This window comes from Perognathus longimembris, chromosome 8 (assembly GCF_023159225.1).
Source record: "Perognathus longimembris pacificus isolate PPM17 chromosome 8, ASM2315922v1, whole genome shotgun sequence".
Taxonomy (NCBI): Eukaryota; Metazoa; Chordata; class Mammalia; order Rodentia; family Heteromyidae; genus Perognathus; species Perognathus longimembris.
The window spans coordinates 63,342,596-63,358,297 of NC_063168.1; the positions used below are offsets into that span (position 1 = coordinate 63,342,596).

Genomic DNA, 15,702 nt, shown 5'->3' on the forward strand with positions numbered 1-15,702 from the left:
TGCCCCTGTAAGCCTCTCCACCCTCCCCAGACCGCAGTGCACACACTTGGGGGGGGGGGGCAAGACCCCTCCACCTGTGCCGGGGTCTCCACTTGGGATCTCCGAAAGGCCAGGAGGCATCCGCTCCCACAGGGCGTCCCTGCTTGGAGGAAGTGTCTGGGACACAGCCGGGTCTGTGGGACTGGACAGCCTCCCCCTTCCCGCGGGGTGAGATGGCCGTCCACAGCCACAAGGGAGCGACTCTGTGGACGATAAACCCCTTTGTTCTGGGGGGAAACAAAAAATAAACTTGGCTGGATCTCTCTTCCAAACTGTAGTCTCGGTGCCTTTGTGAGAGAGGCGGGGGTGCGAGTCCCCTGGGGGGCATCACGAGGAGTTGACAGCCCCAGCAGGGGGGAGGGGGACAGAGGGGGAGGGGGAGGAGGGAGAGAGCAGGAGGGAAAGGGGAGAAGTGTGGGGGGGGGAGGGAGGGGCTTGAGGCCCGGAAGAGGCAGGCTCCCCCCGCTCTGGAGCACGGAAATCCTCCTGAACTTAAGCGAGGCTGTAGCTGGTTCTCCTGCAGGAGAGAAAGACGGGTGAGGCGTGGGCCTCCGCGTTGGTTCTTACCTTCCAGCCTCCTCCCCTCCCCGCTTGCTTCACAGCGCTGGACCAGAGTCCTGCCCAGCAAGTCCCATCCACTGGGCTTTCCTGGCCACCATGAGCGCCGAGAAGGCCCCTGCGGCTGCGTACCACCACGCGTGCAGCCCTGGGGTGTGGGCGCATGCGCGGGAGTGTGTGGGCGCATGCGCGGGAGTGTGTGGGCGCATGCGCGGGAGTGTGTGGGCCATGCATGTGGGCACATGCGCGGGAGTGTGTAGGCGCATGCGCTGGGCTAGTCACATTGACCTAGCAGCACAGTCTGAGTACCTATGTATTGGCCCCAGGCTCTGTGCTGAGTGGCTCTTAAGATATCAAAGAGAGGGCTGGGGATATGGCCTAGTGGCGAGAGAGCTTGCCTCGTATACGTGAGGCCCTGGGTTCGATTCCCCAGCACCACATATACAGAAAACGGCCAGAAGTGGCGCTGTGGCTCAAGTGGCAGAGTGCTAGCTTTGAGCAAAAAGGAAGCCAGGGACAGTGCTCAGGCCCTGAGTCCAAGGCCCAGGACTGGCCAAAAAAAAAAAAAGATATCAAAGAGAGTAAAATACAGCCTGGGCCCTCCAGATTTCCACGTCCTCTTGGAAAAACCAGCCCGCGAGCTGATCTTCTCTGTGTAGTGGGATTGGTGCCGTGGTGAGGAATGAATGGGCCAGGTCAGAGCTCCCAGCCATTGGGGGGTGGGGGGGAAGCAGGAGCGACCCAGGGTAGAAGATGGTGGTTTTCACAGACCTAGTGACATCGAGGGAGAAGCTGATGGGGTCCAGGGGGAAGGTGTTTCGGGGGGCGGGGGGGGGGAGAAGAATGGAGGCAGCTAATAAGTCACCAAATGTGAGGAACCTCTAGTGAGGTGCACCCTTCAACAGATGGGGCACCCAGGGTAATATAAGAGTGAAGGGGACAGGGGATGAGAGGGAACCCTCACATACCCCCATCCACCAGGGTATCTGAGGATGAAGACTGAGATGGTGGACGAGAGAGTAGGGGAAAAAAAAATATCCAGGGCTGGGAATATGGCCTAGTGGTACAGTGCTTGCCTCTTATACTTGAAGCCCTGGGTTCGATTTCCCAGTACCACATATACAGAAAATGGCCAGAAGTGGCGCTGTGGCTCAAGTGGTAAGCGTGCTAGCCTTGAGCAAGAAGAAGCCAGGGACATTCTCAGGCCCTGACCTGAGTTCAAGCCCCTAGACTGGCAAAAAAATAATAGTTCAGAAGCAAATGTGGTATTTTGCTCAAGCAAAAGCAGAATACCAGCTGGGTGCTGGTGGCTCACACCTGTCATCCTAGCCACTCAGGAGACTGAGATCTGAGGATCATTGTTCAAAGCCAGTCTGGGCAGAAAAGTCCCCATGAGACTCTTATCTCCAATTAACCACTCCAATTAACCAAAAATGATGCTGTGGTGCAGAGTGGTAGAGTGCTAGCCTTAAGCAAAAGGGCTCAAGAACAGTGCCCAGGCCCTGAGTTCAAGCCCCATGACAAAAAAAAAAAGGCAGAACATTCAGCCACTCAGCTTGGTTCATGCAATGTATCTGCAGGCTGGTGTTAGTTAATTCAGGCTCCAGTGTGTGTGTATGTCTCCCCAGGATTGTAGCTCTCTGTGTGCGTATACCCATGTATGCAGGCTGCCCACCTTCGAACGCTTAGCTGGAAGGAGGTGTCCTGGCTCGGCACCTCGGGAGTGGGGCCAGCCATGAGGATGCACAGGCCAGTGATGATCATGCAGGTGGGCACGGCGCCGATGAGCACCTTGAGGGTGACCACCACCTCCTCTGTCTGCTTACAGGCGCCTGCTGTGTACCCTGCAAACCTAGAGACCCCACCCCACCCAGCTGGTCAGTCCTGCTGAGCCTGACTCCTCAGATGCAGGAGTCAGAGAACCCCCACCCCAGCTCTCCTGAAACTTGGCTTCCGTTTTCTGGCCAGATTAGCCTAACCATGAAGGAGGGATCTGTCAAGGGACCCCCCCCATATGTTTGTGCCCCCCAAGAAAGCCCCTCACTTGTGGAAGTTTCCTCACAGGAAAACGGAGAAAGGCAATTCCTCTGCGATTCACAGAGCCGGCACCCCAAACTTATGGGTAACCCATAACTGAGTAATCCGGGCTTTGCCCTCATCTTCCCAAACCCCTGGTCTTTTGTGCCTCTGGTATATTCCAACCCTAGGACTGACTCCAGACTGAGGGTGGAGATGCCCAGGGCGCCTGCGCCTGAAAGCTTGGTGAAGAAGACGTAGGATGAGTAGAAGATGGTCTCCAGGCCCGGGCCATGCTGGTGCTTCAGCTGGAAAGCATCCACCACATCTGGCAGCATGGACCTGCGGACAGGGACATGGAATGAGCTGTCTCCATCCTCCTGAAAGCCAGCAGCCTGTGACCTCTTGGGGGGCGGGGGGGAGGACACAAACCTGGTTGGAGTCCACTGTGCTCAGAACTGACCCACCGCCAGGCAGCAGTATGTGTCCTCTTACTCCCCACCATTCCTGCCCTTAGGGGGACTACCAAGATGGAGCTTGTGAAGGGAGCTGACAGCACGTTGCTGTGAAGGAGTGAGAGGACCTGTATGGACGCTCCCACCCATTGCCCTTCACCCAGCCTACCAGGGCAGCAGCAAGGACAGAGCGATGCTCATGCCGGAGAAGATGGCCACAACATATGCTACAGGTGCTGTGGGCACAGCTGCCAGCAGGATTGCAAAAGGCACCATCATCTGGGGGGAGACACACCCAAAGGATGGTTTGGGCCTTTCCTTCACCTGCGCACTCCCTCTTGGTTATTACCAAGCCCTGTGCCAGGCCCTGCTGGTGTCAGGAGAGTCTCCAGCGTCCTCTCCCCGTCCCCCAGGCCTGGCTTCCTGCCTCACTCACACAGATCCCGAAGGCCGACGTCTTCTTCCCAAATCGCTGCAGAACCCACTCCCACATCGGGGTGCTCAGCACTGCTGCCACCTGTGAGCACAAGGCGTCATCAGCCAGGGCCCTGAAGCCAACACCCTCTCCCGGGCCCTCAGAGCCAGCCTTGAGCTTGCTCCTGATGAGAGCCAGCAGCTATTAAACTCTGGCCCTGACCCTGCTCCCACCCTCTGCCGGCATGACACCAGAAGGTGGGCCACTAAAACTCTGGCCACATATGTCCTTCACTCAAGTCCCCAAGGTATGTGACTGCCACCCAGATCCTCTCACCAGGATGGTTAGCACCAGGCTCTGGACATGGTCATGTAGCCGGGAGGCATGTGTACAGAACAGGACCAGGTAGCTCTGCTCCACCTGAGGGGTGGACAGGAAGTGGGCGTGGGCAGAGAACAAGCAGAAATCCAGAAGTCAAGGGCAATGACAGGGTCTCCAATCTGGCCTCTTCTTGCAGACCTTAAGCTCAGATTGCTGCCAATACCATGCAGTTACTCCACAAGGACTCATCCCTATATAGGCATAGGCATCATTCCTAGTCCTCCCAAGATCTGATAGGTGGACCAGAATCGACTTCAGACAACACGTGAGGAAACCACCACTGGTCAGCTTCCTATAGCACAAGCCCCACCCACATCTTTCCTGCCAGGCACTAGTGCCTCTGATCCATGTGCCCTTCCCCTATCACATGAGCCTAACTAGTGTAATGTCCTCAGACACAACCCTGAACTGATGCAGGAACTGCATGGCTACAGCCAATCAAGTGGTGATCACCTGGCTGGAGATACCTGAACGGCAGCTGAGATGAACAAGAAGGAGACCACTAGAATCAGGTAGGGTGGGTGCCGGGTAGTGAGGCCCAGCCCAGCCAGGAAGCTCAGGCCTTGGCCCGAGGCTGGGGCAGAGGGGTCTGCAACATAGGAAGGGGACAGTTCAGCTTCAGTTCAGCCCGGCTTCTGCCTCCCACCCTTATACCGCCATACCTGGCTTTTCCTTCACCCCTAGGCCCAGCAAAGTGCCACATACAGGGTAAGTCACAGCAACCACTGCAGCTGCAATGGAGTAGAGACGGGTCTGCAGAACAGGGCAGGACGAGACTGTGGTTAATGTCACCAACCCATAGAGGCAAGGCAAAGGTTCCCCCACCCCAGTGGGAACCAAGGGAGCCTCAGCCAAAACCCAGAGATACTGGCTTGACCCTGTGTCTCCTGCATGGAAAGGAAGACAGGTCAGAATGCTCACTGACTGGCTTAGCCAACATCCACAGCAGTGTGAGGCTTGATGACCCAGATGAATCCAGAAAACAAAGAATGGCTCAGGGAAAATACAGAAGCAATAAAAATACATTTGCAAACACGCCAGGGGCTGGGCCCTGGCAGTGCATTCCAGTAACCCAGCTACCTGGGAGGCTAGCCTGGCCTACAGAGTAAGACTGTCTCAAAGGAAAAGGGAAAAAAAGAAATTCAAGCAGGTGGGGGAGGTTGGTACAGGGCCAGGGAGGGAGGAAACGGCATGCAGGGCCCTGGCAGTGCCCTTCCTGCCCTGCCTGGTGTCCCGCCCCACCCAGCCCTTACCTGGGGGGCCTCCTCCCCTGCAGATGGTCTGCCCATCTGTTGGTTTATCTTATGTCAAGAAGGAACCAGAGGAAGAAGGTTTAACAGAGGATGGGCCAAGACTTGGGGCTCATAAACTCAGCTAGAGAAGCAGAGAAGAAGGTCAGTGAGTCCCTCAGAGATAGGAAGAGATGGGGGCGGGGGGGGGGCAGGAGAAAGGCCGCCCTGGGGGGGAAGGAGGCAACCCCATGGAGCAGGTCCTGGTCACCTCAGGTACTCACTGCGTCTGGGGACACAGTCGCGGGACCGGAGACCACAGCGCCCTCACACGGCTGGGACTTGTGGGCACCGGACACGATTAGTCCGTGGACAGTGGCCCCTATCAGGGTTCCTGCCATCTCCAGGGTCATCCCTAGGGGCAGCATGCGCAAGGTGACAGAGCCAGCCACGCCCATCACGGAGCGGCTCCCTCCCTCCCGACCCCCAGCCATTCACTCACGGTAGGCAGTGGCAGAGTCCCGCTCTCTGGGGCTGGGAGTGAGGATCATAGTGAGGGCTGTGTAAGGCACCTGGAAGAACTGGGGTGGCCAGGCCAAGGTCACTGAGAGCAGGGCCCCCACTCTGCCCTGAGCAGGCCCACCGCCACCCTGTTTCGTTCTATCACTCAGGTGCCAGGTGGCTGCACTGCTCAGAGTTAGAGGCTAACAAGCTGGAGGGGGCACTGGGCCCTGAGCAGGTCCCGTGATGCCAGCGCTACAGGCACTGGTGGGCAGGTGAGGGCCGTCAGGGGTCCTCATCCTTCACCTCCGGTAGGGACCACAGCCGACCGTGGGGCTCACCAGAACCAAGCTCAGGAAGGGAGGCCCCTGCTTACCGTCGACAGGGCCTGGAATAGGCAGTAGAAGGAGGTATACCAGAGGCCACGCAGGCTGGAGAAGGGCGGCAGGAACCACAGGAAGAAGTAGGCCAGGGCGATGAAGGGCATGCAGCCCAGCACCCTGCAGAAGCCCAGTTGTACAGTAATGCTTGCAGCCCCAGGACGGAGTGCAGAGAACCAGCAGGGAGTGCTCCCATCCTTTTTCTGTCCTTTGAGAAGCTCTGGGCTGTGGCTCACAGGGTGGGAGCCATGGAGTTGGGGACAAATGAGGGTGGTGGGAAAGAGGATTCATCGCCGCCACTTGGGTGTATTCAAGACACAGAGGGACTCAGAGTGTAATTCGGTGGTCGAGAGTTCAGTCAAGCCCTGACTTGAATATGCCAGGAAGGTAGAAGACACCAGAAGATAGCGTGTACCTCATCCATGAGACCGTCTACGGCCTCCAGCCCAGCCTGATCACACGGAGCCCCCAGCCTCTGCAGGGAGAGTCTCTGAACTCCATGACTCACAATCTAACCCAGTGCACCTACTAAACTGTCCCCTCCCGACTCCTACCACCCTCAGGTGTCCACTAGGAACTGGACAAGCTGTGACAAGCAGGGAGCGCAGGGCTGAGGTCAGGGTAAGATCAACATCTTAAGGACCAAGTGGCTGCTCACCAGGGCATGAGGCGTCCAGACCCTGTCCTCCTGCTTCTGTTGATTAAGAACCCGGCTACAGGGTCAGCCACTGCCCCAGACACCTTCCCTCCGAACAGGACAAGTGATGCTTGGGCAGCGGGGATCTGAAACACACAGGGGAGAGGAACTCTAGCCAGGACTCTGAAGAGTCAGGATATTCAGGCATGCCTGCTTGCCCACCGGGAGGGAGACCGGGGAACCCATGTGGGGCTGGAGGCATGGTAGGAAGGGCTGCCTGGACACTAACTCTGGAGGCTCTGGGGGGCAGCAGCAGTGAAGAAAGGGGCCAGGGGAAGGCACTCGCCACTTCGTGTTGCACGTGGGCCATTACTAATCTATCCAGTCACTTGTGGAGAAAATCCAGGAGACCCTGACTGAGGTTGATCTATTGCTTCACAATAAAAATATCCAGTAGGGTCAGGCACTGATGGCTCACGCTGTAATCCTAGCTACTCTGAGTCTGCAATTTGTGGATTGTGGTTTGAAGCCAGCCCAGGCAAGAAAGCTCATGAGACTCCTATCTCCAATTAGTCAGCAAAAAGCTGGAAGTGGAGCTGTGGCTCAAGTGGTAGAGTGCTAGCCTTGAGCAAGAAAGCTCAGGGACATAGCCCAGGCCCTGAATTCAAGCCCTGGGACTCCCCCTCCCCCCACCCCATGTCTTTGTTTTACTAAAATTAGATCACTTTACATACTCTTCTCTCACTAGCTTTTCTTTTGACAGTGCATCATGGAAATTCTTCTTAAGTCAACTGATCTAGATCATTCTTTTGAATGATTGCACCACAGTGGATATGGTACCACTTACTTATCCAAATGCACCTGCTGCAACAAACATCCATAAGGAGACTGCCCTCCATGGTGGTTTCGTTGTTGCTTGTTAGGCCTGACTCAGGGGGTCTATTAAGGATGTTGGCAGTGGAAGTGTAGGTGGGAAAGGAAAGACCGGACACCAAAGCAGATGTGAGATGGGGGCTCTGGGCTGCTGCCCACACGCACCTGTGCCACATCAAGCAGGAAGAGCTGCAGGTAGAAGGCTGAAGCACTAGAGGCCACCTGGTTGGGGACTCCACCAATCCCATAGCACATCTTTGTACAGAATGAGAGGTGACTAGCTCTGCTGTCCTGGGGAGAGACAAAAGAACTAGCTTCTAACACCACAGACACAAAACATTTCCCACACCCCACGGCTTCTGTAAGCATCCTGAGGCCCCTCTGATGCCCTAACTACTCGTCTAGCAACCTTGAGCCCTATCTTTCCTCCTAAAGACTCCCAAGAGGAAGTGGGAATTTAAAAAATGAATTAAATCTCTAAACCATGACATCTAACCCTTTCTAGGGAGAAGTTCTCCCATACATTTATTTCTCTCCATGTCCCCTGTGGCAGCTGGCATTGTGTAGAGTAGTCGATCAGCGTGAACAGTGGGTCAAAAGACCTAGGCTTGGGGCTGGGAATGTTGCTTAGTGGTAGAGTGCTTGCCTAGCATTCATGAAGCCCTGGGTTGGATTCCTCAGTACCACATATACAGAAAAAGCCAGAAGTGGTGCTGTGGCTCAAGTGGGAGAATGCTAGCCTTGAGCAAAAGACAGTGCTCAGGGACAGTGCTCAGGACCTGAGTTCAAGCCCCACACAAAAAAGAAGACACAGGTTTGGGTTCTTTCTTTGCCATCTATTCCCTATGTAACCTGTGTGTATGCGCTTGCTTGTGTGCTTGAAATCAGAGCCTTTCCCCTTAGCTTTTTCATTCTACTACTCAAGTTCCACTTGCAGCTTTGTGGTGGCTAATTAGAGATTAACTGGAGAATCTCACAGACTTACCTGTCTTTGTTGGCTTCGAACCACAATCCTCATCTTCTTGAGTACCTAAGATTACTACATGAGCCTCCAGCATCAGGCTCCTAGGTAACCTTGAATAAATCATTTTATCTTTCTAAGTCTTGTTTTCCTCTTCTGTCAACTGCAGTATCACTGGTAACCTCACAAGGTTGTTGTGATGAGGAAATGAGGCAGTGGCCCTGAGAACTGAGTGTTAAATGTTCCTGACTTTTGCAAGCCAGCTGTTGAACTATTGATAGCCTGAATCAGCTATAATGAGAGCACACAGAAGTCAGACAACATTATCAAGCAGAACTTTTTCCCTTTCTTTTCCTGGAAAGACTGTTTATCAGTCTACCACGGACACAAAACAATGTTTATAAGCCTGAAGTATATATCTATCATTAGCTCTAAGCCATCCAGTGAACTCTGGGGTATTTGATTGCTTGTGAACAGCTTGACAAGCATGTGAGCATAGCCTGGAACATGGAAAAAAATGCAGCTCCTTGTATCCTATCCCATGGCCTAAACCAACTTTTAACCATTTTGTTCCCATTGTCTATCTGCCTCAGGGCTCAGATCTCAAATCCAAGATTCATCTTTGATTTATCTTTTCCAATTCCTCTCCCCCCCGCTTTTTTTTTTTTGGTATAGATGCTAGGGATTGAACTCAGGATCTTGCATTATTGCTTGGCCTTTTTCACTCAAGGTTGGCAGTATTCCACTTGAGGCACCCCTCCACCTCCACTATTTTGCTATATAAATGCATCTCCAATTAATGAAGTGGAGGTAAGAGTCTCTTGGATTTGTCTGTGCAGGCTGGCTTTGGACCTCCATCCTCGGATCTCAACCTCCTGATTTGCTACGAGGTGTGAGCCACCAGCACCTGACTCCAATTCCCATTTGGTTTATCAGTGACTTCTTTGCTTCTGCTTTTGTTCCTAGGTTCAACTCTCTACCCATCAGCCAGTGGTGTTTTAATCATGTAAATTAGATCAAGTCAATTCTCTGCTTAAAGCCCTTCAACAGCTTGCCATTAGAGTTAAAATGAAACTCCAAACTCTGAAGTCCTCACCACTGCCTAGTGAGGCTTACCCAGTCTCCACCTAGTGCATTCAAATAGCTCTCCTGGGCATGAGGGCAGTGACAAACTGTTGTTGTCTTTTCTTTTCATTTCTTTTGCTTTGAAGGCTCGTGTGTGTGTGTGTGTGTGTGTGTGTGTGTGTGTGTGTGTGTGTGTGTGTTGGGGGCTTAAATTCAAGGCCTACGTGCTAGCCCTTAGCTTTTTTACTCAAGTCTCTCACTCTACCACTTGAGCAACACCTCCATTTCTAGCTTTTTGGTGGTTAATTGGAGATTTTTCATGCACTTTCCTACCTGGAATGGCTTTGACCCTTGATCTTCAGATCTGTTTCCTGAGTAGCTAGGGTTGCAGGAGTGAGTCACTGGCACCTGGATTTTGTGTCTTTGAAAAGTGGACTCCTGTCATTCAGGTCTGAATTTAAGTGCTACTTCTTCAGAAGCATTCCTTGCTCACGAAAGTCTCTTAGCTCTACTTCCTGTCTGTACATTCTCATTCTACATCTCACCAGATTGCAAGCTCTCTGAGGGTACCAACTAATTAACTTTCATTCGCCATGGTGCCTCTAATCCCTAGAACAGTGTATAGTATGCTCTGTGAGTATACTATGAAGTGGTATTTGAAAAGATGCTAGGAGGGCTGGGAATATGGCCTAGTGGTAAAGTGCTTGCCTTGCATACGTGAAGCCCTGGGTTCGATTCCTCAGCACCACATGTATAGAAAAAGCTGGAAGTGGCTCTGTGGCTCAAGTGGTAGAGTGTTAGCCTTGAGCAAAAAGACGCCAGGGACAGTGCTCAGGCCCTGAGTTCAAGCCCCAGGACTGGCAAGAAAAAAAAAAGAAAATGAAAAGATGCTAGGAGTCAGGTGCTCATGGCCCATGCCTGTAATCCTAGCTACTCAGGAGGCTTAGACCCGAGGATAGCAGTTCAAAGCCAGCTGGGGCAGGAAAGTCCATGAGACTCTAATTAAACACCAGGAAACTGGAAGTGATGCTGTGGTCCAAAGTGGACCTTGATCGAAAAAGCTCAAGGACAGCATTCAGGCCCCGAGTTCAGGCCCCACCCCACCCCCCCAAAAAAAGATGCTGGGAATTCGTTCTCATCTTTTGTTTGGGGATGGAACTGGACATGATCTTTGCTTGCCCAGTTGAGTAGATACCACAGGCAGGCTCTTTATGAAGGGAAGGTCTTTCCAGATAAGGTTTATCACACCCTTCACATGCTCTTCCTACCCACAGGAGAAAACCACACTCAGGGCAGGATGTGTTCTTTTCTGACATGTGTGTATTATTTCAACTTCCAGGAAAGCTTGATAGGCAGAATCCAGTATGACAGCACCACTAGCATAATGGGTCTCTGGCTTCCCCCTAAACGGGCCTCCTAGGTTAAAGCACAGAAAGCCTGAGAGAAATTGCAACTGGAACTAGGGACAGAATATACAGTCATGGAGTCTCCCAAAATGACAGTGTTACCTACATAAGTCAACAGTCCTTCACAGTCACAGTTTTATACTCAGACAAAGGTGTTAGCATGAAATGCCAACACTTATTGAACAATATTCTTTTCCTCTCTTGCCATTCATTTTACCCTAAATTTCTAAATTCCTCTGGAGAGTCCCTAGAGGGTCTCTCTCCTCTCCTCTCTTCTTCCTCTCTTCTCTCTCTCTCTCTATCTCTTCCCCCCCCCCCCCACCAATCCCACCCCACCCGAGTGCTGGGGATGGAGCCAAGAGCTTTGCATATGTTAGGCAAGCATTCATTACCCCATACCCGTTTCTAAAGAGACAGGTCTCACGATGTCACCAGAGCTTTTGGCCTCCAAGGGTCTTCCTATCTAGCCTCCTGGGTAGTTGGAGCTACAGGTGGGTGCCACGGCACCCAGCTCTGTGACTTTCTTTGTAGGAGGCCACAGTCCTTTTGAGGATCCTGACAGTAAACAGTCAAACGAGGATGGATTGCGGTGATGGTCAGCTGACACCACAGAATGCCCTGACTGCGGGGCTGAGGTAGACGTTGACTCAAGTTTGACAGCCCGGGGCCTCCCAGCACCTCTGCGTGGCGGCCATCGTGAGCCTCGGGACTGAGGAGCGCTCCTGGCTTCTCACCTGTCTCTACCCAGGCCCCAGAGCCAAGTGCCAGGGAGGCAGGCGCAGGCCAGGCGCAGGGGCTGCCCGGGGGGGGGGGGGTCTACCTGCCAGGGCCAAGGCCTGGGGCAGGAGCCCCGAGCCTGGGGGACGGGACCCAAAGACCACCTGGCCCTCGGCTGAAGCTGAGCCAATTCCTGAAGTTACTTCAGGTGGCTGGGGCTGAGCTTCCTGTCCTTGTCTCTTTGGAGGTGTGTGTGTGTGGGGGGGGGTCTCCATAGCCTTCTTCCCTCTTCTGGTACCCCTTTCCCGGGCCGCCTCCCCCGCCTCGGCTCGCTCACCGATCGTGGCTCCTCGCTGGGCGTCTCGGCAGATGGGACGGTGGGTCCCGGGGATGCGGCCATGGCGCGCGGCAGCCCGGCTCTGACCGCAGTGGGGGGGGTGGGGGGCCCCCCCGGGCTCCCCGGTCGGAGAAGGGGGCGCGCCCAAGGCCACACCCCGCGCGGCAGCCCGGCTCTGACCGCAGTGGGGGGGGGGGGTGGGGGGGACCTCCGGGCTCCCCGGCCGGAGAAGGGGGCGCGCCCAAGGCCACACCCCGCGCCGCAGCCCGGCTCTGACCGCAGTGGGGGGGGTGGGGGGGCCCCCGGGCTCCCCGGCCGGAGAAGGGGGCGCGCCCAAGGCCACACCCCGCGCCGCAGCCCGGCTCTGACCGCAGCGGAGGCCCCGGGGCACCCTAGGCTCCCCGGCCTGGCGGAGACGGGAGAAGGGGGCGCGCCCAAGGCCACACCCCGCGCCGCTGCAGCTCGCGGGAAACGCGGAGCCCGAGGAGGGGCGGCCGCCCAGTGCCATCCGCGTGCGCGGGGGACCCCGGCGAGTCCCGGCTGACCTCCCCCTCTCCCCCCCCTTCCCCCCGAGGACAGGAGCCCCGCGGCCTCGTCCCAGCGCCGAGCACCGAAAGATGGCTTTAAAATGAAGCCACGGCGGCGTGGACTGGTTGGTGAGTCGACCGCCGCCCCGAGCGCGAGGTTTCCATCGTCAGAGGGCCGACCTGGAGCGTGTGGCCCGGGAACCCAGCGCCGCCGGGCAGGGGACCGAGGCAAGCACCCCGGCAAGCACCCCTCCCTCCCTCCCTTTCCTCATTCTTTCAAAAGGCATCGCAGAGGGCTGGGAATGTGGCTCGGTGGTAGTTTGTGTAGCACGCATCAAGTTCTGGGTTCGATTCCTCAGCTCCACATACAAAAAGCCGGAAGTGGCGCTGTGGCTCAAGTGGCAGAGTGCTAGCCTTGAGCAAAAAGAAGCCAGGGACAGTGCTCAGGCCCTGAGTCCAAGGGCCAGGACTGGCCAAAAAAAAGGCACTGTAGACCTCATGGTGGGCTGTAAGTGTAGGTGTAAGTGTGTGTTAGAAGCTGCACGCTTCATTGCACCAGAGAGCAAAGCAGACAGAAGCGTCTGGGTTGTAGTAATTGCTTAAAGGATGAGCCTCCAGTGATCCAACTTCCACCCACCAGGTCTCAGTTCCTGAAGGTTCCACCTCTTAAGAGCACCATGTGCTGGGGACCAAGCCATCCAGACCTGGGCCTCGGGAGACATACAACCCCCAACTATAGCACACACTAAACATACCTGAAAGAATACACACCAACATGCTACTAGTGATCCTTTCTTTCTTTTTTTTTTTTTTTGGCCAGTCCTGGGGCTTGGACTCAGGGCCTGAGCACTGTCCCTGGCTTCCTTTTGCTCAAGGATAGCACTCTGCCACTTGATCCACAGCGCCACTTCTGGCCGTTTTCTGTATATGTGGTGCTGGGGAATCGAACCCAGGGCCTCATGCATACGAGGCAAGCTCTCTTGCCACTAGGCCATATCCCCAGCCCACTAGTGATCCTTTCTGAATGATGGAATAACAGGTGATTTGAAGATTCCTTTCGAATATTCACCCGTGCTAAAGAACACATTTAAAACAAACGACAAAGAGCCAAATATTAATCTATGGAATAAGCCATTTCTTTTATTTGAGGATTTGGTGTGATGAACAATTTTTTTTTACCTAATAGTTTAGCTGGCTGGATGAAAGGATGACGGACAATTTTGATGGTACAGGGGTTTGAGCTCAGGGCCAGCTTGTTAGGCAGGTGCTTTAGCACTTGAATTGTGAGACTCTGATCTTCTCTTAACCAGCAAAGAGCAGGCAGTGGAGGTGTGGCTCAAGTGGTAGAGCTTTGAGTAAAAAGCTAAAGGGCAGTGCCCTGAGTTCAAGCCCCAGGATCGGCATAAAAACAAACCAAGTGAAAATGAGATATGTATCCACATGTAATCATTTTATAACAAGTATGATATTTCACAGATCCTTTAACAAACAGTATTTCATCCTTGAGAAAACAGTTCTTTTACCATTAGCAAACATATTGCATTCAAAATACTTTAAGGCACTGAAATAAATGCATATATACCTTATTACCAATACATTGAAATATCATGAAAAGCATAATGGAATATGTAAGATTTTAAACTTCAGCAATGCATAGTAATATAGCCTGTAAATCCACATTTGTAAAATGAGGAGTGTATTTGTATAGATCTAACCTAGTTATTTTCAAGAAACTGACTGATGACAGTTTTGAAACAACTGCTTAGGTAAAATCATAGCCATATCTATGGTGTTTGCCTTTTTACAAGTTCTCATTCCCTTGGCTATTTATTTTTTCCAAGTCAGCCTGCATTAACTATTCTGTACTTTTAATTAACAACTGTACAACTTTCAAACAGAAACCTTTATCAAATAATTATCCTCTTAGAAAGCCTCAGAGAGTATTATTCACATTAATGAAAGTTTCCAGTTAAAAAAATGGTTATTGCTGATGACAGTGTTTCTCTATAAGAAGTTTTCACTGGAGTGTATTCTAAATGTACATACAAAAAATGTACAGGCCAGGCACTGGTGGCTCATGCCTGTACAGTAATCCTAGCTACTCAAGAGGCTGAGATTTGAGGATCATGATTTGAAGCCAGCGTTGGCAGAAAAGTCCCCGTGAGACTCTTATCTCCAAATAGCCACTCAAAAACCAGAAGTCACACTGTGGCTCAAAGTGGTAGAGAACTAGACTTGAGCAAAAAGAGCTCAGGGACAACACCTAGGCCCCCAGTTCAAGTCCCATGACTGAAAAAGAAAGGAAGGGAAAGGAAGGAAGGAGGGAGGGAGGGACAGTATACTCTGGTTAATTAGTGATAAATTGGAAAATCCATAAAGGAGGCCTTTTGGAAGGTATATAAGAAACACTCATAAGAAAGTCCCCTTGTAGAAAAAAAAACTGAACATGGCTGGGATTATGGCCTAGTGGTAGAGTTGCTTGCCTTGTATACATGAAGCCCTAGGTTCGATTCCTCAGCACCACATATATAGAAAATGGCCAGGAGTGGTGCTGTGGCGCAAGTGGCAGAGTGCTAGCCTTGAGCAAAAAGGAAGCCAGGGACAGTGCTCAGGCCCTGAGTTCAAGGCCCAGGACTGGCAAAAAAAAAACAACTGAACAATCATATAATTATGCAAATTAAAATGATTATGATCGGCCTATACATTTCCTCACAGACTCAACATATTAGTAAGTTTTTTTCTATATCTGAAAGATAAATTAAAATTGTGCTGGTGGAGTACCTCTTGTATATAGGTTATTGCAAATATTGTTCTGAAATGCTTAACTTCAAAATTACATTTTTTAAAGTAAATAATTGTTTGAAATCTATTTTGTAAAGCTATAAAGTACAATAGAATTTCTGGAGTGCAGATTAAACTATTTGCACTAACACATGATGTGCATGATTTAATAAAATAACTACTCTCCCTAAAAAAAAAAAAAAATTGTGCTGGTGGCTCATGCCTGTAATCTCAGCTACTCAAGAGGCTGACATAGAAGGATCATAGTTGAAGCTAGCCTAGGCAGGAAAGTCTTGAGACTCTTTATCTCCAATTAACCACCAGAAAACTGGAAGTAGCTCTGTGGCTCAAAGCAGAGCACTAGCCTTGAGCAAAAGAGCTCAGGGACAGTGCCGAGGCCATGAGTTCAAGCCCCAAGACTGAC

The 15,702-nt window shown here is 52.5% G+C and overlaps 1 protein-coding gene across 1 annotated transcript; it reads right to left on the bottom strand.

Annotated features, from left to right (window-relative positions):
• Positions 1–434: 434 nt before the first annotated feature.
• Mfsd2b (major facilitator superfamily domain containing 2B) lies at positions 435–12,061 on the bottom strand. The gene is made up of 14 exons (XM_048353347.1): positions 11,971–12,061; positions 7,650–7,775; positions 6,633–6,757; positions 5,971–6,094; positions 5,596–5,674; positions 5,378–5,508; positions 4,527–4,617; positions 4,332–4,453; positions 3,820–3,903; positions 3,505–3,585; positions 3,238–3,347; positions 2,812–2,955; positions 2,273–2,449; positions 435–556 (listed from the first exon to the last, which is right to left on the bottom strand). The coding sequence occupies exons 1-14, from the start codon at positions 12,031–12,033 to the stop codon at positions 532–534; spliced, it is 1,482 nt and encodes a 493-aa protein (XP_048209304.1). The 5' UTR covers positions 12,034–12,061; the 3' UTR covers positions 435–531.
• Positions 12,062–15,702: the final 3,641 nt, after the last annotated feature.

What these genes read in the sequence shown, in the direction of transcription:
- Mfsd2b (XM_048353347.1), bottom strand. Translation starts at nt 12,033, where the DNA reads ATGGCCGCATCCCCGGGACCCACCGTCCCATCTGCCGAGACGCCCAGC. An exon ending in GGACTCTGCCACTGCCTACC is followed by an intron (nt 5,509 to 5,595) that starts GTGAGTGAATGG and finishes TGCTGCCCCTAG; the next exon opens with GGATGACCCTGGAGATGGCA. An exon ending in CTGTCCTTGCTGCTGCCCTG is followed by an intron (nt 2,956 to 3,237) that starts GTAGGCTGGGTG and finishes CCCTGTCCGCAG; the next exon opens with GTCCATGCTGCCAGATGTGG.